Source organism: Lytechinus variegatus, chromosome 3, assembly GCF_018143015.1.
Source record: "Lytechinus variegatus isolate NC3 chromosome 3, Lvar_3.0, whole genome shotgun sequence".
Lineage (NCBI taxonomy): Eukaryota > Metazoa > Echinodermata > Echinoidea > Temnopleuroida > Toxopneustidae > Lytechinus > Lytechinus variegatus.
Window position 1 is genome coordinate 16,358,004 of NC_054742.1, and position 26,778 is coordinate 16,384,781.

The following is a 26,778-nucleotide window of genomic DNA, read 5'->3' on the forward strand; positions in this document are numbered from 1 at the left end:
TAATTTGAATTTTGAATATGAAATTTCGTGTTGTTAACAAAACCAAGTTCTCGATACTAAGAATGGAATTCTTGGTATCTATGAATTAGATTAAAGGAGAAAAAAGCTGGCAGTACATGCAGTATTTCAATATACACTGGCTAAAATGTTCAAATGTCATAGCCCCATAAGGGAGGAAGTGGTAACAAATGATATTCACAAACATCAAGAACTATTAATTGTGCAATGCCATGCCCACACTCAATGGGGTCAAGCTATTACAAGACATCATAAGTCATAATATATACATTATCATCAAATCACTGCAAAAAAAAAATCCAGACAGCAGTAAATCTATATTGACTATGTACATGAGGTTTTCAAAATGCACTTCAATTGAGACACATTTGGCTCATAATGATCTACAATGAATGTCTGAAGTGCATTGCAGGTGAGTATGATACACTGTCACAATAATGAATTAACACATATAAATGCTGTGGTTTTCTGTGTGATTTATACAATAAAATAATAAATGGAAGTGAAACCCCTAGCTTCAATAACAAGGGTCCTATGCTTACTCATCTGAATATGAAAAAAATACAACTTGACTCTCTACTAAAAATAATCTTAACAAAGGTAAGCAGAAAAACTGTGATTAAAATACAGTAAAGTTTATATAAACTGGGGGTGTGTCACAAATATTTAAGTATGACTTAAGTCGCACTTAAATGCCTATGCGTACATGATATGGAACGCGCGATCTTATTGATAGACACGCAGTAGTGCGCGTCCTAATGACACGATCTGACCAATGCTGTCAAGCCTTTCATACCGTACGCAACTTGGTATTTAAGTGCGACTCTAAGTCATACTTAAATCTTTGTGAAACACCCCCCAGGCCTCTTAAAAAGACCCTGAGTAATATGCATGAAATATGAATGCATTATGATGCAAATAGTTCAACCAAATAATTAGTACTGAGATTATCAATGCACTTTTGGCTACATAATAAATGTCTGTTTGAGATGTGGTTTTATATCTGCATTTAATATTTTAACATAATCATTTATTGCATGGCTGTTTTGAGAATCTATAATCAAATCGTTTTCTTACCTTCTTTTGAAAGTTGATTTTATCTTGATTGCTTTGTTTCTTGACAGTCTCTATTTCATTACTGAGTTCTTGGATCGTTTGTTGCTGTTCATTATTCTGAATCTTCAAGCTCTCAAGATCACTTTCTTGTTCATGGTATCCCTTTAGAAAATAAAGAGTTATTTCAATACAAAAAACACACAAAACAGCAATTTAGATGATTGAAAAAGTCACTCCTCACAGCCCTTTGGCTCCCAAATGGGATGCAATTTCATATACAGTACAAAGAAAATTCAATACATGGGAAATTATGAAGACTGAGAAAGTAACTCAAATTTCCCTCTGAGACCCAAATGAGATGATTAAAAGTTATCTACAATCAAAGTGTGATTACCTGTGAGCAAATAGTTGCAAAATTATTAAATATCAAAGAAATTCAATCTTGATATTTACACATTCATCATTTCATCTACTTCATTAATTATAGATGGCTTTCTTCCATGAATCACTAACAACTGAATTCAACTTAATTTTGTCAGGTAGTGTGTACATGTAGATGTTTAGCATAAGGTTGCATGATATAATAATAATAATAATGAAATGAAGCTTTACCCTTATTTAACTAAGGGGGGTCAATTTAACCCCCCCCCCCCCCTTGACAAATTTCGTCATTACACCGTCAAGCAAAATGGTTTGCCCGCACTGCTTGCTGACTTTTTACTTTCAAGTCTTGCGGTTCCGAAATTACGCAACTTTTTGTAACTGCATGTCAGACCAAAAGTTGCTTAAAAACGTGATTCCGTGTATAAAGTCAATGCACATTGCGTTTTTCAACCACAAAAAATCATAAATGTATGATATTTTCACTGTTATTGGTTTGAATGGGTTTAATTTTATGATCACAAAAGGGTCCCTGACAAAGTTCTTTAGAAAAAAAAAAAAAGTTTGAAGAAACAGATACATGTAAATATACATGTATAAGAATTTAAAAAAAGAAAATACATAAGAAATTAATTATATTTTGGCAATATTTTGTAGATCTTTGCTGGAAATGAAAAAATTGATATTCTCATCAAAAATTAGCATTCTACTAGATTTAAAGGCAAAAACATACACAAAGAAACAAAGGGAAAATGTTGTATGCTTATTTGCATAATTAATAAAAAAAAGTATAAACAATTGATATTTTGAAAGTTTCACTAGACAGTCTGGTAATTTACATACGGCTCTAAGCGCATGCAAATTTTTGCGGTGATCACACAATCAGCAGTCGAAATCTGAAGGGAGGTCAAACTGACCCCCCCCCTTCCCCTCCCTTCTCACCAAGTATATCCTGGTCTGATATAGCCCAGTTATAAATAAATATTAGGTACCTATCATATCTCACATTAACTATTAAAAAAATTAAGTTATGATGTGTTTCACACAAGAAATCTGTCATAAAATGTTACAAAGCCCAGGTATTATCTCCACTTACCTATTCCAATAAAAAGCATCCAAGGAGAAGGGTCATAAACATGCAATGCCCCAAAAATATTTATAACCTCACCTCCATACCTACTTTATATGTTAATCTTTGATGACAAAACTTGGTATGTGAACATTGCTTGACAATTATGGATGACAGGTGGGATGCTGTATCACCATATTATGGTATAACAACTGGTAGAATACACCCATAGAATACCCCCATATGCAATATCATGTAGTCCTAGAGTGGCATTCATAGTAAAGAATTACCTGAAGTGTTTGTTGATATTGCATGGCTTCAGAGCTGAGCTGAAACTTAAGAGCTGAGATCTCCTCTTCCAATGTACTCCGTACCCTATGTGTCTCTTCCTCTGCTTCTTGAGTCTTTGCTTCAGCAGACTGTCCTTTCTCCTTCTCCTTCTCCAGGATTTCTTCCAACTCCTTGATTCTCCTGGATCTTTCTTCCTCCTGCTCCACCTTTCCCTGTAGCCGTTCCATCTCTAGCTTGGTTTCCTGTAAGCTCTTGGAGGTCTCGGTGCTAACCTGCTCTAACTTATCTGTGATCTCAATACGTTCTGTTTTGGATAGTTCTACCTCCTCCTGCATACGCAGGATCTCCATGTTGAGGTCATTGTTTTTGTCTATGAAATAAGAAAAAGATGATTAAGAAATTTATTGGTAAATATATGTCAAAAGAATAGCATAGTAATATAGTTCTCAAATGTACAATGAACTGTATTTCTTTCCTTTGTTCAAGTAATCACCTAACTAATCTTAGAAGTGAAGAGTTTAGCAGCATACCTCTCCTTTAAGATACCTTTATTTGTATTCTGAATTAATACATGAAAAAAAGAGAATTGATAGCATAATAACTTCCTAATATTTGTATACAAATTCATCATTACTACTCTACTAGAATCATTCAAGATAATTTCAATCCTAAAAAGAGTCCCAAATATCAAGAAGCATAGTCTCTTTATATCAAAGGCACAAAAATACAGTTTAGGGTAATAAGAAAATAACAATAAATGCAGAATAATACAATCCTAATTAGATATCATTCTACAAAAAAAAACTTAAATTGGGAATGAATCCACTGCCTTCTTTCATTTATTGTCTGTGTCTATATTACCACAACACTGCACTAGTGAACTTTCCCTAATATCCATGCGTTACAGTGTGTACAACAAAATTAGCATACTGTTCTGTAGGGTAAAACTAATTTGTCTAATCATAATTATTTTCCTCAACAAAGAATACCTAGCTATTAAATATGATTATGAAGATAGATCCCAATATCATTCAAACAAATCAAGCAGTTTCTTTTTCCAGGGGGGGGGGAAGAAAGAACATACCTCTAACAGCTTTATTTTCAGTCTCTAAGATTTCACATCTTTCTTTGACCTGATCTAACTCCTTGCTGAAATCTTCTGATTGCTCCTGATAGTGAAGTCGTTCTCCGCTTGTCTTTTCTTGTTCCTCTTTTAAAAGTTGGAACTGTTCAGTCAAGAACTCTACTTTGTCAGCATGTTCCTGCGTCATCTTTGTCTTTCGCTCCTCATAAACCTTTTCAAGTAACAACATTATGACTTCTAGATCAAATACACTGCCAATAAACAGCACATGTTGTATATTTTGTAAATCTAAAATTGGCAAGATGATGACAAATTGCAAAAACTATACTCCCATTTGATGTACACTTAATCATCACTAATTAGCTTCCTTAATCCTAGGGAGGGAATAAAGAATTAAACATAGGCAGCATATTCCATGTCCTCAGAAAAGAAATATATAACTCTAATACTTAAAAAAATATGGTCGTTACAAAGCAAATAGATTTGTCCTTAGCCTACATTTGGGATAATCTTATATGCCCGCAGTGTAGTAATTACAACTTCTTAATGTTTTTTTTCTAACAAATTCATAATTTTCTTATTGTTTGGTCAATTTTGTTCAAACATTCACTTATCTGCATCGCTGATTTTTCTCTGTTTCAATCAAAACACCTTTAATCTCTAAGAGTATTTTATCTCACCTGTTCTAATGAAACTGTTTCTTCTTGAAGTCTCTTGAGATCCTCTACTGTGTCTTCAAGTTCTCTTGTGGTCAGTCTCTCCCTATCTAGTTGCTTTAGGACACTATCCCTTCCTTCCTCCGCCTCCTGCTTCTGCGCTTTCAAAAGCTCAATATCTGCCATCAACTTTGAGATCACCTCTACTTGTTCTCCTAATTTCTTATCCATTCCATCTTTTTCTTGTTTGCTAATTTCTTTATCTTTCTCCAAACCATCTCTAGCCAATTCTAGTGTTGTCTTATCCATGATCAAGGCATCTCGCTCCTTGTCCTTGCTGTCGATCGCGAGACGTAACCTTACTATGTCCATCTCCAACTTCTCCTTCTCATTCATTGCTTCTTGAAGTTGGCCTTCAATCCTCTGCCTCTCAATGCTTTGGGTTTGCAAACTTTTCTCCTTGCTTTCTAGCATTTTTCCCATGGTGTCTAGTTTTAGTTGAAGATCACCAATCTCTTTCTCAGTCTTAATGACAAGATCTGCTTTTTGACTAACATCCTCAGAATCATGGACAGTTTTTTCAGTCAATCTCTCAACTTCTTTTGATAGGCTTTGATTTTCAACCTGCAGTTCTTTCACTAATTGTAAGGCATTGTCCTTCTCTGAAACCATCCTTGATAAATGCTGAGTAATCAAAGTTCCTCTTGCATCAGCACTATCAGGTTCATCATTGCTCCCCTGCAAAGACTCTCTTTCAATACTTGCTTCTTCTCCCAATGAAAGCATTTTCATTACAATTTTGAATTGTTGCATTAGCTTACTTTTCTCCTTTTCCATCTCAATCACTTTGTTTTGATTGTCTCTGCATTGTGTTTCAAGATTAGCAGTTCTTCCTCTCTCACTCTCAAGAAGTCCATTAATATCTGTGTTTTTGGATACTTGCTCTTTAATTTCTTTATCCAAATCATCAATTTCTTTTTGCCTTTCTTGACAGACTCCCTCAGTATGTTTTATGCGTGCCTTAAATTCTTCATTCTTCACTCCAGCTGCATGAAGTTCCTTTCTTAACCTTTCAGTGTCTTTTTGAAGTTCAACCATCTTTTGCTGCATACTAGCTATGGCTGTCTTTGACTGCATATTTTCATTTTGCACTGATTCAAATGATTTACTTGAATTCTCAAACTTCTGCAAGTGCTCATTTAAATCACATTGTAATTTTTCTTTGTCTTCTTTGAGAGCACTAACCATTGCCTGAAGTTCCTGAACCACACAGTCATGTTTCACATCTTGAGCTGCAATATTCTCATTCATTATTTTATTCTCGCTTTCTTTCTTTGAGAGAATCATCTCAAGATCTGCCACTTTGGCAACAATATCCTTTTCTTGAGAGCTGTGATTGTCTTCCAAAAGTTCAATCTGGCGACTGAGGGCATCTTTCTCTCCACGTAGTTCTAAGTTCTTGCTCTCTGCTTCCGACAGCTTGTCCAAGAGTTCATGAACTTTGTTTGCAGACTGCAGATGGTTTGCCACCTCTGCATCTTTACTGTCCACCATCCCTTCCATCTTCTTCAAAAGTTCTGCATTCTTAGTCTCCATGCCATCAACTTTCTCTTCAAGACTATGGATTGTTTTATCTTTCCTCATTTCCATTCCTTTTATTGTATCTAGTTCACCTTTGAACCCAGTGAGTTCAACCCTGACCTCGGCTAAAGATCTCTCTGCCTCAATCAACTTGGTTTGGTGATCACGCTCAGCTTCCTGCCATAGCTTGGCTTGGCTGGCATGCTGAATGTTTGTAGCTTCTAGCCTGCTGCACAAATCACTGTTTACCTTCTCAGCATCTTCTATCTTTTTTCTCCAATTCTCTTCAGATCTGTTCATTTTCTCAGTAATATCTAGTGACTCTTTGGAAGACTTCTCTAGCTCATATTGCAGCTGTTGAACCTATATGAGATGAATAAGAGCGACTTTCAGTGACTTCATACAAACACAAACCAAGAGAAATCACAAAACATGCTCAAATTTACTTCACTCAATAGAATTTAGTAATGAAGGCTTGTTGCATTTACAATCGAGACTTCCTCATACCACTAATGATTTTACTTACATGTAGGTACCAACAAGTTTCATCATCTCCCCCATTAAATTTAATATGAGACTCATATTATGTCATTTATCCTTTACTAAATCAAAAGCAGTTACTTTTAATCACACTTTCTATTTCTCGATTGCAGAGTTCTCCAAGAAAAGGTATATAGCTAGTAGAATCTAATTTCACGACATATTACTCGATCCTTCAACAATTATGCATGCACATTATATGGTAGGGGTCCTAAAGCTCTGCGTATCCTAAAGCTACACACCACTCATCACGCATGCAATTTCAATGGCAAAATACGCACTCTGTATGAACTGTGACTGAGTGTAATGAACAAATTCTATTCAATTTTTGCTACAGAGGCCGCACTAAATGCCACGGAAAAAACAGCAACTTTTTTCTAGTTATATTCGCTTTATTTCATATTTTCCTATAATAATATGAACATATTTTAGAAATTGAGGCACAGACAATACTATTTCTTTGCATGATATATCGAGTTCATAGCTTTAAGACCCCTTCTTCATGTACATCGGGTGGCGAAATCAAGAGGTGTTCAGAAAACATGGCGGGATTTTCGTATTAGTGAGTTTTTAGATGTTTTCTTCTTGGTAAGGATCTTTAGAATACCTGTATTTACCACAAATAAGTGAAAGATAATTTGAGATCGATCATACCGAAATGAGAGAGAAGTCGCAAATCAAAATTCCTAGAAATTCGGCAAACTAATAAAAAAGTCGAAATTTTGAAGATTTTTTTTTTTTCATTTTCTGATTCTTCCATGTTTCATAAATACTCTGTGAAAACATTGAGTGAATTTGATGACGTTAAAGTGATAAAAAACATGTTTTTCTGCGAGTGTTTTTTCGGTCAGTTCGAGATTTTCTGATACTTAGCACGCTCGACTTGATCGAATTTCGCTTCATACTAAGCTCCGCCCCTAGCAACGTACGCCATTGTTGATTGGCTATTTATTTAAACTCGTGTACAGCTGGCGGCGTCCGACCAGCCGCTCGCTCGATCAATCGGTTCAATGAGCTTCAAAAGAAAGATCATAAGCATCACTTTCAATACGTATTCTGAAATTGAAAAGGCGGCTTCTTGACAAAAGTTAACAAACGGGATTCAACTTCAAAAGGGTTATTATTGTGATAATGCAAGTGATCGGGATGTTTCGAAGAGAAAAGTTTATTTTCAAAATTCTCTCTGTTACTATCTTACCTTCTTCTTTCGTCTTTCTTGTGTTTTATTACTACCTTTCTTCCCCTCTCCCCCTTTTCGTTCGCTCTTCTCATTCAGATAATGTGGTCTCTTCTTTCTAAATCTCCCTCCTTGTTCTTCCTCAACTCCTTTCTCTTATTTAATTCTAATTCGTTAATTCCTCTTTTATTTTCCGTTCTCCTCCCCTTTCGTTCCTCTCTTTTTTTCTATGTCGATTATTTTCTCCTCCTTCTCTCTCCCCTTTGTTAACCCTCCACCTTTTTTTACCATATTTTCCCCTTTTCATCTGTTTCGTTTCTATTTATATAATTCTTTTTTTCGTTCTTCTCACCGTTCGATCTTCTCTCTTTTTGCCGGTTTTCTTCTTTACTTCTTTCTTTTCTCCCTCCCTCACCCACCGCCTCATTCCTCTTCTTTTTTTTATTTCGTTCCTCTTTAGTATATTTCTGTTTTCCTTCTTCCTCTCACCTGCTCATCCCTACGATCTTATTCCTCCCCCTCCATTTCTTTTTCTCCTACCTTGTCGATCTGCTCCAATTTTTTTACCTCATTTCTTGCCCTTTTCCTTCTCTCTCTTGCTCATCCCAACGTCTTATTCCTTTAACTTTTCCCTCTTATTTTTGTTATTGTTCTATATAATTCCTTCTTCTCCCCATTCGATCTTCTATTTTTTTTATCACAGCCGTTCTTTAAGGGGGAGGGATGGGAAGAGATAAGCGAAAACAGAGCAGAAAGAGAGAGGGATGGGAATGAATAAGCGAAAACAGAGCTGAAAGAAAGAGGAATGGGAAGGAATAAATGAAAACAGAGCAGAAAGAGAGAGGGATTGGAAGGAATAAGTGAAAACAAGGACAGGAGAGAGGGGATCGGTTTTATACAGTGACAACAGAAAAATATCGTACAGCTTTTATTGTTTTTTGTTGTCCTTTCTCTAAAATTTCCATTTTCCTCCCTTAAAATAATATCATTGGTGTAACAGGCAGGGGGGCAGGCTGCCCTTGCTGATTTCATCGCCATATCTTAAAAAAAGGGAGGGGGAAGAAAGGGAGCAAAAAGAGGAAAGGGAAAGAAAGCGAGGAAAGGGGGGAGGAGAAATGGAAGGGAAAGGGAAAGTGAAAAAACAATGGCGGGTCCAGGGGGGAAGAGGGGGCGCACGCCCCCCTCTCCTAATATTTGAGAAAAGAAAGAAAAGGCGCTGCTTAAAAAATAAAGGCAAGAAAAGAAGAGCTTTTGACAGGTTCAGACTTTACCCCTTTTTCAAAATTTTATTTTATGGCGCCGGTGAAGTACAAAAATATGTGCGCCACTCGGCAGTACGCCTGTAGCTGAAGACTTGTTCGAGAGTTTAATAACAAAAACCAAAGGTCTCGACGGGAATGTTAATTTCATGCCATCCTTTAATTCTTCGTTCATTTTCTTCTATGTAATTTGACATGAAGCAATTGCAAATAATTCTGTGAAAACTGTTGGTATAAACAAAATGATAGGAAAGTCATAAGTATGAGAGCAATAAACCTTTACATCATTTATGATAAATTAAATATTCTACCTGAATGTAAATCGTAATCCAGTTTCAAGATACATTAACTTTCACCTGAGAAATTCATGTATTTTATATTCTCCTATCATCAATTACAATTAATACACAATAGCTTTATCATGTCAATCCAACCAGATTAAAATCAACTTTTTTTGCATTATAAAATTCGTATTTCTTAAATAAATGAATCAATGTTTCTACTGACCTCTTTGCCTCCAAAAATCTTCTTAATTAGGGCAATCCCATGTAGGATGCTTTAGATTTATATTGATTCAAAAACTCAAACAGAATCTCCAGAACTGATTCCAATTTCACATTACCTCAGTTTGCCAAGAGATGGCGCTAACAAAAGAAAACCTCAGACAAGGCATACATAGCACATATACTATACATGCAAAGTGTAAATACATAGAAAATGTGTGTGTGCTCACTCAAGTAGTCTGACCCTCAGACCCAATGAAATTTTCCAGTTTTAACACAATAAATCATTTGATGGCTTTTCAGATAAATCAAATATACAAAATTTTCTTCAAAGCAGCTTTCATTACAACCCCCCCCCCCCCTTCGCCAAAAGCTGGATCCGCCTATGAAAAAGTAAGAAAAACATACAAAGTGGGAAAGAAGAAGAACATGTGAGAACAAATCATTCAAAAATACTCTGCTAGTGTGATTAGTAAGAAAGGGAAATAAACAACAAAGATGACAAAATAGCAAACAATTATTAACAGCGGGAAATTTAGGTAGAATGGAATGCGTCAAAAGTTCGATTGGAAAATTACGAAAACGGTCAAGAAAAAACAGAAAACTTTAAACACAACCGGGCTGCCTAACATTTTTATCATACCTGCAATTCGATTTAAAATAGCGGTTAGTTTTAAGGTTTAACATGGAACTAAAAATAGATATACACAGGCTCTTCAATCAATCTTTCTATCAGAAACTTTCTTGAAATGAAGTAAACTGACAACAATGAACATTATATCAATTCTTTTATTTATTGATATCTATTTCAAAAACCTTTGGTAATATAAAAACAAATGATTCCACGAGTTCATTTTTTTCACGGGAAATGAGTATAGAATTGGAGTCTCCACTCAAGATACCCGTGATAATGATGATTATACGCCTCTGTATCGATCTTGGCAACGTCGGTTGGCGGATATGCATTTACATGGTAAAATGTCTTTAAAAGAAATAAAAAATCAATAAAGTTCTTTTCATTCTAGCGCTTTCTTATGGTAACAAAAGAAAGGGGGAGAAATCCCCGTTGTTTTCCCTTTCATTCTTCGCATAGCAGTGTAGGCCTATTGACAAGGAACACGGTCAAGTCGATTCTAAAGGCAAGATTGTAAACAAGGCCTGACCTGTGTGTGTGTTGGGGACTCGGAGGGGAAATTATCCCATTTTCGAGGGATAACTAACAGGGGAACTTGAACTTTCTTTCAACAAACCACACCCTTCGCTTATTTCGATCATTGCCAGTATGAGAATGATAGTTATCATAAAGAAAGCTATTCTTACTTATTCATTGGTTTGATAAATTTCAAGGAAGAAAAAAATTGCAATAAATCTATAATTACATAATATATATCAATCATTATTTGATAACTCAGTTCGTCTCATATAAACTTGTAATGAAAAGAACATTAATTTTACACTCATTTAATACTTTTCTAGAAAATTAATGTTACGATCAAGCGTGGCATTCAGGACATCGTCCTGTCATGTCTCAGATTTTTGTTTTATTTCATTTTATTCAATTTTTTTATTTTATTAGGTGATCTGTCAATTGACAGATCACCTCTTGTGTTTCTACGAATTTTCTTTTTTATTTATTTCTTTATTTATTTATTCTTTTTATTTATTTTTCTTTTTCCACCCTTTTCTTGTTCCACCAAAATCATCAAAACTATTCAATCAATTTTCATCAAAATATTATCAATTATGGACAGTTATCATACGATGTGTACGAAACAAGTTCAACGTCAAATGGTCATCGTGACGTCATCTACGCGCCATTTTGTAAAATCACATTATCAACAATATCTCCATTATCAATCATCAAAAATTAACAATATTAACATCAAATTAACTTCAGATCAAGGGTGAACTGTCCATGTCATCAAAGGTCATTTACAGGTCACGACGCGCATGTACGCGCGCGTCAAAATTTTAAAATGCTCAAAATCACTTTTTGATCAAAGTAGAGTACGTTTCAGGTCATTCTAAGCATTTCAGGAATTTGCGCGCTCACAGGTTTTCGCGCGCGTTTACGCGCGTAACGTCCTTATGCAACGCACAACTGCACTTTATTTTACATCAATGCATTCTTTATAAAATTCCCAATAATTTGATACCTTAACCGACCTTCTACGACCAGTAATGAAGGAATGCGCCTCCGTCAAAGTTTGAATTACGCGCGCAAGCGCGCGTTCACAATAGGCCAAAAATGTGCAAAAACATGCTTTTACAAAATTCTATATAACTCTTCAGATAGTCCGTTGACCCCCAAATTTTCTTTTATATTCGGATAGAATAGGACTTGTAGATGTGATTTCATGTCACATTTGACAATAAATTTTATCATAACGTCATCAAATTTTCGTCAGAACTAAAATTTTCCAATTTTGTTTTTTGACGTTTTAATAATTTTGGAAATATGACTATAACTCCGTAATCATTGGTCGTTTTTGGCCCGGTTTTCTACATCTTGTAGCTGGTTTTACATTCTTCCAAATTATTTTACAATCTTATCATTTTAAGCAAAACATCATCATAAATATTAAGAATGTATAAAAGTATATCATTATGATAAAACTTGCACTTGAAAAATTCAATTTGAGGTTATATTTCATCGTTGCCTTGAAAGTGTATGGCAGTTACTGTGGTCGAATGGTTAGTACATCTGCCTTGCAATGCGAGGGTCCCTGGATCGAAACCCATCAGGATCTATTTTTTTTTTATTTATTAAATTTTGTCTCATTTTGCGTGTAACCCCCTTAAGCCAGTTTGTGGTTCCATTCTGCGCATGATAAGAAGTTCATTCGTACTAAAGTGACATGATTGTTTTATATTTAATGAGATATTAGCAACAACCTTGATGTCTTGATTTTTCTTTTGAATTGTGCGTTTCAAAATACACGCATAAAAACAACAATGCGTGTACTAGCAACTGGTATTTCAGAGTTGGCCAAGTATTGTTATAAGAACATGCTGAACGCATTCCAAATACCTCCATCAGTGTTCATTGCTTTGCTTTCTATTCACTTGGTCTAAGCAATTTCTCCATCCTGCTATGTAGGACATGCTTGCATAATATCTTGCAATGAAATCTACCTATCGTAATGTAAGAGATGAAAGGTCATTTGGTCATGATTGTTCATGAGGTAACCAAAAATCTAGTCTATGGATACTGATTTAAATTTTTCAAAACTGGATTCTTGATTTCATCACCACTGCTCACTATTTCGTGTTATCACTTGCTAAATTTGAATTGTCATTCTTTAGAAAAGGAAATTTTTTTTACAACCTTTTCTTTCAAATAATGTCTTTCAACAGTATTCAACATGTCCTTTCATTAATAAAACTGCGCTTAATATCATGATGCTCATATTGATCTGCATTGACATGGTGATCATTATATAAAAATAGATCATTATCATGAGATTGACAGACAGATCACCTAATTCGTCCGTAAGACGAATTAAAATTCTAGTTTTTTTATTATTATTATGTTTTTATTTTTTTTAGGTGTGCACTCATTTATTTAAAAATATAAAAAGAGTATCTCCCCTAATCAATCCTCTGTTGAAAATAATTATGACGGGTCTTTACTCAGGGTACTTCCTCGCTCTATTTGTTGTAGAATTAAGACGTTTATATCAAGGTTTTTTTCAGCATCACTTTTAGAATCACTATAACCCTTTTTATATTGCCTTTTTTTCATTAATATACCTTTACATGTATGTATTTTGTACTAATTTTGAATCATTCCAATGATGTAAATTATTCCCCCTCCCCTCATGATCGGTAATAGACGATATTGATCAAATTATTCACGTTTTTGTTCTCACTTTCTCAATCTGACATTAAGTATTAAAAAAACATGAGCACACAAGCCATTAGTAAAGGTGAGGTACATGTACAAATTATTTTGAAGGCCCATCTTAGCATTTTACAAGGGATATTTTTTTTTAGAACATGCGGTTTAAGTTCAGGTCTTAATGACTCGCTTGATAGATTACATGTCAAGAGTCCGGGTGAGAGTAAACGCCATCGATATTCAAACAAGCCGATGGCACAATGAAAATCATTGGAATACTCCCTCCTCCATGGTTTTAGGGCCAACCTTTTATCCCCACCTTTTATTTCATTAATTAGGGAGATCTTGACATTCTTTTTCTTTCACGAAGATTATCATAGAACCCCGGTTTAACCAATGATGTGTAGAAGATAACTGATTGACATGGAACGTTGTTTCGTCTTGCAGTCGCGCCTTACTTGCAAGTTGACTATTGTTCTCAATGCAAGCCTTCTCATTATTTAATCGTTTTGCCTTTTTTGGCAAGCGGTTACTAGGGCATTTCGGGTAGCTCGGCGGTGGCAAAATAGATTTTTTCATGGAGCAGGGTCAAAACGGAAGTCAAACTTCGAAGGCGTTTTTCTCTTGATTTTTATTTTCAAGAGCCCAATTCTTCTTGCATTCTAAGGCTAATATCTCCACTAATATTTACTCTTAAGAGTCGAGTAATATATCAAATTAAAGGTAAATAAATGAGGAATAATAATCACTAGAAAAATCGGATTTGAAAAATTCCGACTTGTCTCTCTTTTCGGTGTGATGAGTCACATTTGTTCAAATATCAAAATTGACATAGTTTTTATCAATTGTAAACAAAGTGTGTAGCTTTAGGTCACCCATCATACATTCATGGAATAAATTTCTTCATTTTTTTAATATCTAAGCATGCAATCCAGTTTACTTGTAACTAGCAACACACTTATTGACACAAATATGAAAATTGCATTTTTATTTGATCAAATTCATTGGTTTGCAATTTGAATTTTAGGAACAAATTTTCAACCTGGAAGGAATTATCTGAACTTGAACCTTAATTCATTTTTATACACTTTATTCTCCTTTTAATTAATTGTGATAGAGTAAATTGATCATATACAATAACAAAAGCAATCCATTTTGACAGGAGTGCTGAACAGAAAAAGAAAATAATAATGTTGCCATTGCTACCCGCCACCATCCCAAGGGAAAAAAAGTTGTTTCACAAGGGTCTTGTAACACAAGATACAATCAATTACACAATTAAGCTTACTTATGTCATATCAAACAATTACAATCATTTGTTAATTTTGACTGTCTGAATGACTGACTGATTGATTGATTGATCGATCGACTTTATGTTATACCCCCTATGGTCTCTCTCTTTCCCTCCCTCCCACCTTCCCCCTCTCTTTCCCTTGCTTTGTTTTCTTTGTGAAATATTACAAAACAATGAATTACCAGTCCACCTACGTTGTATTTTAACATTTACAGAACATAATTTTCATTGATTTCTAAGTAATATATTTCAATCCATACCTTTCTCTCCAAATCTGACTGCGTGCTACTCAATCGTTCTTCTGTTTCCATGGCAAGACGATGCATATCATCATTATCACTCTCTAGCTGTATGATGCGTTTGCGTAATTCACGATTGACCTGTTCACATTCTTCTAACTCTGTCTGTGCTTGATGTAATGCTCTTTCCTCTCCTATGATTTGACGAGACTCTGCAGTAGGACTAGGGTAGCCATCTAGTGTACTAGGCTAATTCGATAAAGAACACAAAAATATATATAGGCATTTATCATTTGACTATCAGGGATACTAATTAATTGTTTCTTCATTACAGTGGATCAGATTCAAAGGCAATTACTTGCTCTAATCAAGCAAAAAAAGAAAAAACTAGAATTTAATTCGTCATGCGGACGAATTAGGTGGTCTGTCTTTATTCTCGCCATCGTAATCACTATTACCATGTTCATGCAGATCAATATGATCTTCATGATGACGACGGAATATTCATTATGGATGGAATACTTGTGAAAGACGGGAGATGATAAAGCACTGTTAAAAGGGTCTCTTTCATGTATGACAATACATGTGATATGAAACAAAGTAATTATAATCTGTTTTATCTTGCGAAATTTTAACTTTTATACCATTAAATTATCACGAAGGATCATGTACGAGGTGGTAAAAAGAAAAAAAAATGGGAAAAAAAATCTTGTTTACCCCAGGACTCGAACCTGCGCCCCTGTGAAAGCAATTCAAATGCGTTATCCATTGAGCCACGATATTCCCCATAGAGAATACACGTAAGCAATTTTGAGAATTACAATTCCAATTTTGCAAGCGAAATACGGGCATGATCCCGGCATCTGATCAAAAAATGGAGGGCACATTTTCGAAAGCTTAGAATCTCGGCTACAACATACTAAAAGCTCAGGGAAAACTGACAAGAAACAATGGAGATATGGATCACGAAATAGAGGAATGTCGAATCTAGTTTTGAGAAAAAGTCATGTCCCATAGAGATTACACGCAAAACACAAGTGATATGAAAAAAGCAATTATAATCTGTTTTATCTTGCTAAATTTAAACTTTTATACCTTTTAATTATCATAAAGGATCATGTAAGAAGTGGCAAAAAGAAAAAAAATGAAAAAAAAAATCATCTTGTTCACCCCAGGGGGCCGTTTCATAAAGCTGTTCGTAAGTTAAGAGTGACTTTAAGAACGACTGGTGATCCTTTCTTACGCGCTAAACCATCGCCTATGGTGTATACCATTTACCAAAAGAAAGGATCACCAGTCGTTCTTAAAGTCGTTCTTATCTTACGAACAGCTTTATGAAACACCCACCAGGACTCGAACCCACGCCCTTTAGAAAGCAGTCAAAGCCACGATATTCCCCATAGAGAATACCCACACGTAAGCAACTTTGAGAATTACAAGTCCAATTTTGCAAGTGAAATACGGGCATGATCCCGGCATCTGATCAAAAAATGAAGGGCACAGTTGCCAAAGCTTAGAATCTCAGCTACAACATACTAAAAGCTTAAAGAAAACTGACAAGAAAAAATGGAGATATGGCTCACGAAATAGAGGAATGTCGAATCTAGTTTTGACAAAAATTCATTTGCCATAGACATTACACACAAAATAAGGAAAAATGACATGCCTCTTTTCATCGCTGTTTTACACAATGATGCGTTTCTCAAAACGAAAATTCATGTTAACTGAGGAGAAAGAGTACATTCTAAACTACCATATATCGAAATCTGGGCGAAAAACGATCTATATTCAAGAATTTACAACCAAATTTGCATAAATTTGATGTCGTCATTTTTGAAAAAATTAAATTTATAGTTTAGGCGCCATCTTGATGATGTCACGATATAATTTAGGGACATTGATGACATGAAATCAAATCTACAACTCATACTCTATCGATATATCAAAAAAAAATTGGGGGTCAACGGACTATTTAAAGAGCTACATGTACAGTGAATTTTCAATAGGCATGTTTTTGCCCATATATGGCCTATAGTGAGAGCTCGCGCGCACACGTGCTGCAGACTTTAACGGGTGTTAATTTCGTCATTAATGGTCGTAGAAGGTTGATCAAGGTATCAAATTGTTCAGAATTTTATTATCAATGCAAAGATGTAAAAAAAAACGGTGTTTCTGCGTTGCGTTAAGGCGTTACGCGCGCAAAATTTTGAAATGCTTAAAATGACCTGAAACGTACTCTACTTTGGTCAAAAAGTGATTTTGAGCATTTTTAAATTTTGACGCGCGCGTACGCGCGCGTCGTGACCTCCAGGTGACCTTTGATGACATGACCTGATGACCCTTGACCTGAAGTTGATGTGATGTTAATTTGATTGATTTTTGATAATTGATAATGGAGATATGATTGATAATGTGATTTTACAAAATGGCGCCTAGATGACGTCATCATGACCTGATGACCTTGAAAAGCTTATTTTGACGTGTCCATGACAGATCCTATAGATGACATGAAATTCAATGAAATTGACCAAGTCCATTTTGAGATAACTTGGCGACAAGAAAATCGTTAAAAATAAATAAATAAAGGTATAAAAAAGAAGAAATTGACGAAATTAAGAGGTGATCTGTCAAAGACAGACCACCTAAAAAGAGAGTTCCTCTTATAAAATCATAAATTCTACATATCACTATAAACATTTTTCACGGAATGCCTTTTCATTGATGTTTTCAATATATTTTTCCTAGTAAATCTTCCTTATTCAAGGCTTTCAAGCAATCTTTGAATATAGCACACTTGACAAGTGATGGATCCTGCACACAATTCCCAGCATTTTAGAAGAAAAAGTGAAGAATTGATTCATATATTTACTTCTGATAGAGTTTTTTATCAAAAAGAGCTGGGGCCCGTTGCAGAAAGAGTTGCGTTTAAACACAAGTCCCAAATGCGCGCTGTTGATTGGTTGAAAATTAAGTTGCGCATGATTTTTAGAGTTGCAATTGATTGCAACTCTTTCTGTAACGGGCCCCTGAAGACTGTAAATTTCTGCAGAAATTTATACATCATACAAGTACACTTCTAAATATGTGCATGCATGTGCTAATTACAAAAGCTGAAGTAATTGATATTTATCACCAAGAACACATAAAATGCAAGTATGACACAATATAATGGTTAGATTTGGGATAAAGTTGCTTCACTCACTTGTTGGGCATTAAATTAAAATATGAACTCTAAATTGTGTGAAAACAATGCAATTCCTGTTCTTTATTTAACCTCATCTCTCCCCAATCTTTAACCAATATTTTGTCACATACAGGGTCCCTCATGGATGTCATAAGTTAACTTGTCTTCAATGCACTTACGGAAGAGAAGGGGGGAATGAAAATATTCTAAATTCTGTTAAATGCTATCAATATAATAAAAAAAGGAATATTAAATACAGCAAAATTAGAAAGCAAACAATTGCTATTTCAATTATGCTGCTCATACTTTCCCTTAGAAAGCATCTACAGGAAACTAAGTATGGAGTGTTGTGGCAAAGTGGATAAGTCTTCAGACTTTAAAACAGAGCCAGAGGGTCATGGGTACACATCCAAGCCATGGCATAATTTCCTTCAGCAAGGAATTCATCCACTGTGTGCTGCACTTGACCCGGGTGATGTAAATGGGTACCGGCAGGAAGTAATTACGATCAAAAAGCTGTGTGCGTCTTAATCGGTTGCCTAGCTCATACAGGGTAATGATAATAGCAGGGCCTTTTTTAAAGCGCCATGAGCACCGAAAGGTGAACCTGTGCAGTATATCATCATTATTATCATTATTATTATTATCAAAAGCCTTGGTTATAACTGATAGCACTACCTTTGAAAATAATCAAGCAAACTTGGGTTTTATTAGGACGAAGGGAAGAGGGTAATTAAAAACAAACACCTTTGAGACGATTGCAGACCTATAACTACACAAAGCAGCAGTATATCACAATTTTCTTAGTGAAAGTATAAACTTACAAGTAATCAGTATGTGACTATCAATTTCATTGCCTAAAACTGCCCTTTAATCAAATTCATAAAGAAGGTAATCTAAACTTGCACTGGTATGTGATGACATGAATGGAGTATTTCTCTATAAAGTCTATTTAACTTTGTGGTCATATTCTTAATCATAATTTACAGACCTTAAATTTCCATGCAGTCAGTATGCTTAATTGTACATTGCAAAGTGCAACCAGGTCAAAAAAAAAGTGACATAGCAGATTAATAATTTGCAATTTGGAACATCAAAGAAAGGTGTCACCGCAACAAACACAAATCATGATGCCAAAAATAAGAATAACAATTTTTCTTAAACTCTGATAGCAACCCTTCTCAAATATGACAAAGACCAGATCCAATGTTACTGAACGAAATATATATTTTCAAACAGAAAAATAAGCCTTGGCAGGACACCAGAAATAAAGATAATATATTACTTCATCGTATCAAACAGTTTTACCTGTGAGCTTAAGCTGCTGAGACTCTCTGTCCTACTTGGTGGCTGCCATGAACTGTACATCCCTGGTGATGGACCCATTACATGACGTGAATGGGTTGGCCATGCAGCATCAAGGTCATGACCTGATGGAGCCAGGTCAAACTGTAGGTCATTGAGGTCATACAGGTCATTAACCAACGGACCATAGAGGCTGGGATTGAGTAGTAATGAATTTGGATTGTACCAAGCGCTGTAAAAAGATGAAATGTATAAAAAAATAAAGTTGTAATTATTGTATATAATTTAAAAATATACAACATGTGGGTAATTTTTTCACATACAATCCTGGGTTTGGGTCTCATCTATCCAATGAAAGTAATAGTTTTGACAGAATGATACACTTGAGTGAGCACTGTCCATTTTCGTAAAGCTCGCAGAAATCTGTTTGCGCAGAAATGCCTGTTTGTACGCTGTGTCAAGGGGAAAGGGTGAAATCATACTTACCCTGCGAAACATTTCTCACACATTTCTCACACATTTCCCTTGCACTTTTAGTCAATTGAAATAAAACGGATACATTCAAGCATTTTCTGACAATTTTGAAACACAAATTGAAATTCTATCACTTAGTATACACAACTTTTACCCTTTTTGTGCCTGCTGGATCTGAGGACATAACTGAATCTGAACCAAAGTTTATATCAGACATCTCTAGCACTTTTTCACTAAGTTTTTATCATTTAAAGTGGGTTTACATTGCATTTTTTATTTTTATACTTGTTTCTCCACACCTTTTCCAAGCATGACAATGATTAACAAAATGAAAATCAAGCCTAAGCCATTTCATGTAAATCACAGCTCAGTGTAAAGCAAATATCGTCCCGATGGCCTCGGTGTGTGGAGGAGTGGGGTGTGGCGCAATGCACCCCTCGAAGTAATTCAAAGATATTTTCTGGCATGCAGTCTGTTTTTCACATTTGTGTTCTTTCATCTGAAGTGGAACTGAGGATAATGGCTTTACTAATAATAATAATCAACTTAACTATGCATTAATAAACCAGCACTCTGCAATATATATTTATTTTATAATTACCTTGTAATTTTCTGATTATTGAAGCACTGCTGAAGACTATCCCCAAGTCTATGATGGGCAAGGCTGTAACGGATAAATGCCCTCCCACGTCCGAGAGATGTTTTGACCTATTAAAGTGCATAAAAAAATCATAAAAATTAATAGAATTAAGAATTAACTAGAATTTAATTCGTCATGCGGACGAATTAGGTGGTCTGTCTTTATTCTCGCCATCATGATTTATAGACACAGATCCTCACGGATCAACACGGCAATGCCGGCATGATCCGGGGAGGTCCGGGATAGTTTTGCCCCAGATGACTGTGAACACGGCATCAACACGGCAGCTTCACACGGATCTACACGGATCATGCCGGCAGAGCACGTCGTCAACACGGACCAATACGTCAGCAACACGGACCTACACGTCAGCTACACGGACCACCACGTCAGCGACACGGACCTACACGTCAGCAATACGGACCAACACGTCAACTGCGTTATCCATTGAGCTAGCATATTCCCCATAGAGATTACACGTAAGCAATTTTGAGAATTACAATTCAAATTTTGCAAGCCAAATACGGGCATGATCCTGGCATTTGATCAAAAAATGGAGGGCACACTTCCGAAAGCTTAGAATCTCAGCTACAACATACTAAAAGCTCAGGGAAACCCGACTAGAAAAAATGGAGATATGGCTCACGAAATAGAGGAATGTCGAATCTAGTTTTGAGAAAAAGTCATGTCCCATAGAGATTACACGCAAAATGAAGAAAAATGACATGCCTCTTTTCATTGCTGTTTTACGCAATGATGCGTTTCTCAAAACGAAAATTCATGTTAACTAAGGAGAAAGAGTACAGTCTAAACTACAACATATCAAAATCTGGGCGAAAAACGATCTATATTCGAGAAGTTACAACCAAATTTGCATAAATTTGATGACGTCATTTTTGAAAAAATGAAATTTTTAGTTTAGGCGCCATTTTGATGACGTCATGATATAATTTAGGAACATTGATAACATGAAATCAAATCTACAATTCATACTCTATCGATATATGAAAAAAAAGTTGGGGGTCAACGGACTATTTAAAGAGCTACAGTGAATTTGCAATAGGCATGTTTTTGCCCATATATGGCCTATAGTGAGAGCTCGCGCGCACACGTGCTGCAAACTTCAACGGGTGTTAATTTCGTCATTAATGGTCGTAGAAGATTGATCAAGGTATCAAATTGTTCAGAATTTTATTATCAATGCAAAGATGTTAAAAAAAACGGTGTTTCTGCGTTGCGTTAAGGCGTTACGCGCGGAAACGCGCGCGCACACTTGCTTAAAATGACCTGAAACATACTCTTGTTTGGTCAAAAAGTGATTTTGAGCATTTAAAAATTTTGACGCGCGCGTACGCGTGCGTCGTGACCTCCAGGTGACCTTTGATGACATGACCCAACGACCCTTGACCTGAAGTTGATGTGATGTAAATTTGATTGATTTTTGATAATTGATAATGTGATTTTACAAAATGGCGCCTAGATGACGTCATCATGACCTGATGACCTTGAAAAGCTTATTTTGACGTGTCCATGACAGATCCTATAGATGACATGAAATTCAATGAAATTGACCATGTCCATTTTGAGATAACCTGGCGACAAGAAAATCCGTAAAAATAAATAAATAAATAATAAAAATAAGAAAATTCTGACGAAATTAAGAGGTGATCTGTCAAAGACAGACCACTTAATTAAGAATTAACAATTAATTCTATAGCTTGAATAACAATAATGAATATATATTGTGTTATAAATTGCAATTTTTTGAGGAAACTAAAGACAAGCAAGTATTGTTTCCTTTTCTCATAGAATGTAAAGGTGTTGAGGATGAGTGGATAAGTCTCCAGACTATGAATAAGTCTCCAGACTATGAACTAAGAGGTCTCGGGTTTGAATCCCACCACAGTACCAATGTCCTTTGATTTACCACTTTCTATGCAGGTGTAGTAAAATGAATTCCCAGTGTAGGAACAAATTCCCCAAATGCTTGAGCTCCAAGTCAGCCGAGCTAAAGCCAGGGGAATAATAACATTCTAATTTTTAAGGTACTGAATTGGAAGCACTGGGTAAATATGATGTTCTTATTATTATCATCATTAATATTAATATTAGCTGATAAGACATGAGTAGTGCTAAAGTAAAATGAACAACTGAATAGATAGTGATTTGATGAATGTTTTGTCATTTATTTAGCTTAGCACATTTAAAGTCACTTTTAAGTCATTTAAAGTCCTCTATGCTTTATGATACATACCTCACTTTTAGCTCTGACAAATCTTATTCCATCATCAAGTCCTTTGACCTTATAAAGGCACTGATAAATATAATCCCAATAGTCTTTCTTGCCTGCAAACATTCCAGACCTTGCTGAAGCTTTAGTAATTTGAAAAAGATTTTTTAAAAAATTATATATATATATATATATAAAAGTATACAGGGAGTGTTTCATGAAACAATAGTTATTTTTATTGACAAAATTCGCTCTCAGCCAAAGATGCAATATAATAATAGCTTACACAAATAGTGAGATCACCGAATCTTTTTCCATGAAAATGCCCCCCATTCGAAAAAATAAAGAGCATTGATCAGCATTTATCAATTTTGGATTAAACTTTTAGAAAATTTATTTCCTACTCAGTAGGTGCATAATACAGTGTGGGAGCACACATATTTTCATCTTTTCACTTTCATAATTGGGGTCTCCTAACAAAATGTGAATCCAATTAAAAGCTGATGGCATTTTGATGGAGGTGGAATATATCATAATTGGTCAAAAATGCGCACACATAAAGGGAAAAAATTATTCATTTGTATTAACTAAAATAAACTAACTATATAGTTGGAACCCATCATAATACAAAACCCTAGAATATCAGTTAAATGTAATGATTTCCTGGAACCTCTTTGCCAATATCAGACCCTCTCCAAGACTATCTAATTTTCCCATTATTATCTCTACAACATGATTTTACCCAAGTTTACCCATCTGCAATTATCATTAAACAACGAAAGAAGTTTACTTACGCTTCATGTCGATCTGGAGCATGTATTCTAACTTTGCACATAGCTTGTGAAGAGGAACACTGTCATCTGAAACAGGCAGTTGAGTGTCTTCATAATTTCTTTTCAGATCTTGGATAAATTCTAAAGAAAAAAAAATACATGCTTGAGATATCAAAAGACGAATATAAGGTATGGGTTATGAGATTGATCCATGGTACAGCAATCCTTTTCAGTGGAACGTTTTCATACAAAAATCTTCCAAAATAGCATGAAAGAAGCTCCCCTTAATTATTCATTTTACCAAGCCAAAACAGTACAATAAAATAATCGAAAAATACTATCATCTCTATAAAATGAACAAAGATATTTCATGGTTTATATCAATACCAGGCCATCAAGATCATGTTCTATGTAGCCCCATTGATTGCCCTACATGTTCTATCATTTTTGCTTTAGATGTCCAAATACCCTTTCAATTTTTCTCATTTAATAATTGAGTTTACTGAAATCTGAGACCTGTTTTTGTAATAATTTGCATAATAATGAATGCAGAAATGCATTGAATATAAAATTGAAAATTAAGTCAAAATGGTTTGTAATGTACTTCTCAAATACCTTTCACTTCTGAAATAATCTTTGGCGCTCTACCAAGTGCCATGATGATGTTCTTTCTGCTATCTCTCCTTGAAAAAACCTGTGTTTATTCTGTGAAGAAAGAAATGTTGAAATAAGTTTTCTTACCAGATCGATGTGCATATGTATAGCTTCCGAGTAACAGTTTTCCTATGCTCTTCTCATTGTGAAGAGATTATGTCTGTAGTGTACATCTGACTAGCTTTCAAAAACTAAAGTAGGCCCTATTTTCTGCTCTTTGTTGCTGAATGCATGCCAGGCCAGTGATGCCACTACTTTGCCTGTGTAGATGTATACCACATGCACTGTTAGTTTGCAAACTTTACTCAGCTTTACTAGCTCATTTGACAAGGATAATAAACAAAAACCTTAAGATGGCAACATAAACATCAGCAAAATTTTCATCGCTGTTCTAACTTCACTTAGAATAAATTGATTTCAATAATCATTTTTTCAAAACGTTTGGAATTGTCATATTCATGACAGATTGATTGTACCATACCATCAGCCGACTAGAAAGTAATTTTCCAGGCATTGTTTCCATGTAATGAAATGTTCACTTGTTGTAATATGGTGTGGAGCCCCCCCCCCCCCCCCCCCCCCCGTTGCACCCACAAATGTAATAACGCCCACAAATGTAACAACGCCCACAAATGTAATAACACTTTACCCACAAATGTAATAACGCCCACAAATGTAATAACACTTTACCCACAAATGTAATAATTTTTGATCGCCCACAAATGTAATAATGACTTTACCCACAAATGTAATAAATTTGAAGGGATTTTTGGCGAATCCGTTCTAAACTAAAATCCTATAGTAATGCGTTCATATAGCACAAAAGTGCAGTCTTTTTTTCAGACCGGGTTAATAAAACATCAAAGTACAAATATAAATCCAAAGTCTTTTTTCCAGACCCGGTTGTTTCAAGAATTTTAATAAGTCCAAAGTCTTTTTTCCAGACCCAGTTATTTCAAAATTTATAATATAAGTCCAAACTAAGATACAATAATGATATTGCTGTGGAAAAAATGGGAATCGAGCTTAGTCTTTTCTCCAGACCCAGTTAATTAAAACTGGTGGAATTAATGTCTTTGTTGTTGTTTCAACTTATACGGTGTATATTGTGAATATATGCACTAAGAGTAAATTGAGAATCAAACGTAGTCTTTTCTCCAGACCCGGTTACCTGTTATTTAAACATTATGAATAACAGTTTAAAAACAGTATAAAGACCCCATAATCTTATTAATGCTGGATATAGCGTAGTCTTTCAGCCCTACCATTTTTTCTTCAAAAAAAAACGCTAATAGTAAGAATTTAAAAAAAATCAAAGTCTAAGACCAAACAAACCTTCAACCTAAGAACCTGTTTTAAAAGAGGTTTAGAGTGTTGTCTTTATTCCAGACCTAAAACAGTTACGAAAAAAAATCTTCTAACATAAGACCTTATATTCTTATTCTCGTGGAATAACACAAGTTTTAAAACGTACTCTTTCCTCCAGACCCGGCTATTAAAAAAAAGTAACTGAAAAACTTCGAATCTAAGACCAAATTTCCAAAGTTTCACCCAGTAAAAATATGTCTTTTTTAAAATAATACTACTACCCCTACAAAACATTGTAATAACGCGAGGGTAAAGCAGACATCCTTTCTCCAGACTTGGTTACTATTTGAAAAATAAACTAGTTTTTACAAATATTCTAAAACGAATACCCAATAATCTAATTACTGTGGAACAACATGAAGACCGATTGTCGAAGATCGACTTTCCTCCAGACACAATTATTTCAGGAATAAAAAATCAATAAAACTCAACCCCCAACAACGAATCTAAGAACCAACAATCCTCCAAATTAAGACCATGCATGTAGAAAGGCACATGTTTAGAGCGTTGTCTTTATTCCAGACCCGGTGATTTAAAAATGATTTAAACAATCCTAAAAACAAAAGACTTATATTCTTATTCTTGTGGAATAACACGAGTATTATGCTTAGTCTTTCGTCTGGACCCGGTTATTCAAAAGATAAAGAAATATTTTTAAAAATGACATCTGAGACCAATCTTCGAAATTAAACTCACTTAAAATGCTTGGGCTTAGAGTGTTGTCTTTACCCCTCACCGACGTATATTATATATAACTTTTGAAACCACCGGGTCTGAAAAAAAGACTTTGGACTTGCATTGTAATTTTTTAATTAACCGGGTCTGGAAAAGAGACTTTGGACGTATATTATAATTTTGAAAACCGGGTCTGGAAAAAGACTTGGACTTGTACTGTAATTTTTCATTAACCGGGTCTGGAAAAAAGACTTTGTGCTTTTGTGCTATATGAACGCATTACTATAGGATATTAGTTTAGAACGAATTCGCCAAAAATCACTTCAAATTTATTACATTTGTAGGTAAAGTCATTATTACATTTGTGGGTAAAGTGCATCATTACATTTGTGGGTAAAGTGTTACCGGTATTACATTTGTGGGCGATCAAAAATTATTACATTTGTGGGTAAAGTGTTATTACATTTGTGGGTAAAGTGTTATTAC

At 35.0% G+C, this 26,778-nt stretch overlaps 1 protein-coding gene across 2 annotated transcripts in view; it reads right to left on the reverse strand.

Moving 5' to 3' along the window:
- The window catches only part of LOC121410344 (FYVE and coiled-coil domain-containing protein 1-like), a 64,405-nt gene that overhangs the window by 19,057 nt on the left and 18,570 nt on the right, over nucleotides 1-26,778 (reverse strand). For both annotated transcript variants that reach the window (XM_041602366.1, XM_041602365.1), the window contains exons 2-11: nucleotides 24,211-24,300; nucleotides 23,617-23,736; nucleotides 22,847-22,965; nucleotides 20,554-20,660; nucleotides 19,482-19,710; nucleotides 15,011-15,238; nucleotides 4,580-6,499; nucleotides 3,900-4,110; nucleotides 2,815-3,185; nucleotides 1,096-1,236 (exon numbers count right to left, since the gene is read on the reverse strand). In XM_041602366.1, the coding sequence (XP_041458300.1) occupies nucleotides 1,096-1,236; nucleotides 2,815-3,185; nucleotides 3,900-4,110; nucleotides 4,580-6,499; nucleotides 15,011-15,238; nucleotides 19,482-19,710; nucleotides 20,554-20,660; nucleotides 22,847-22,965; nucleotides 23,617-23,736; nucleotides 24,211-24,253 (3,489 nt within the window). In that variant the 5' untranslated portion in view covers nucleotides 24,254-24,300. The remainder of the gene's footprint in view (nucleotides 1-1,095; nucleotides 1,237-2,814; nucleotides 3,186-3,899; nucleotides 4,111-4,579; nucleotides 6,500-15,010; nucleotides 15,239-19,481; nucleotides 19,711-20,553; nucleotides 20,661-22,846; nucleotides 22,966-23,616; nucleotides 23,737-24,210; nucleotides 24,301-26,778) is intronic.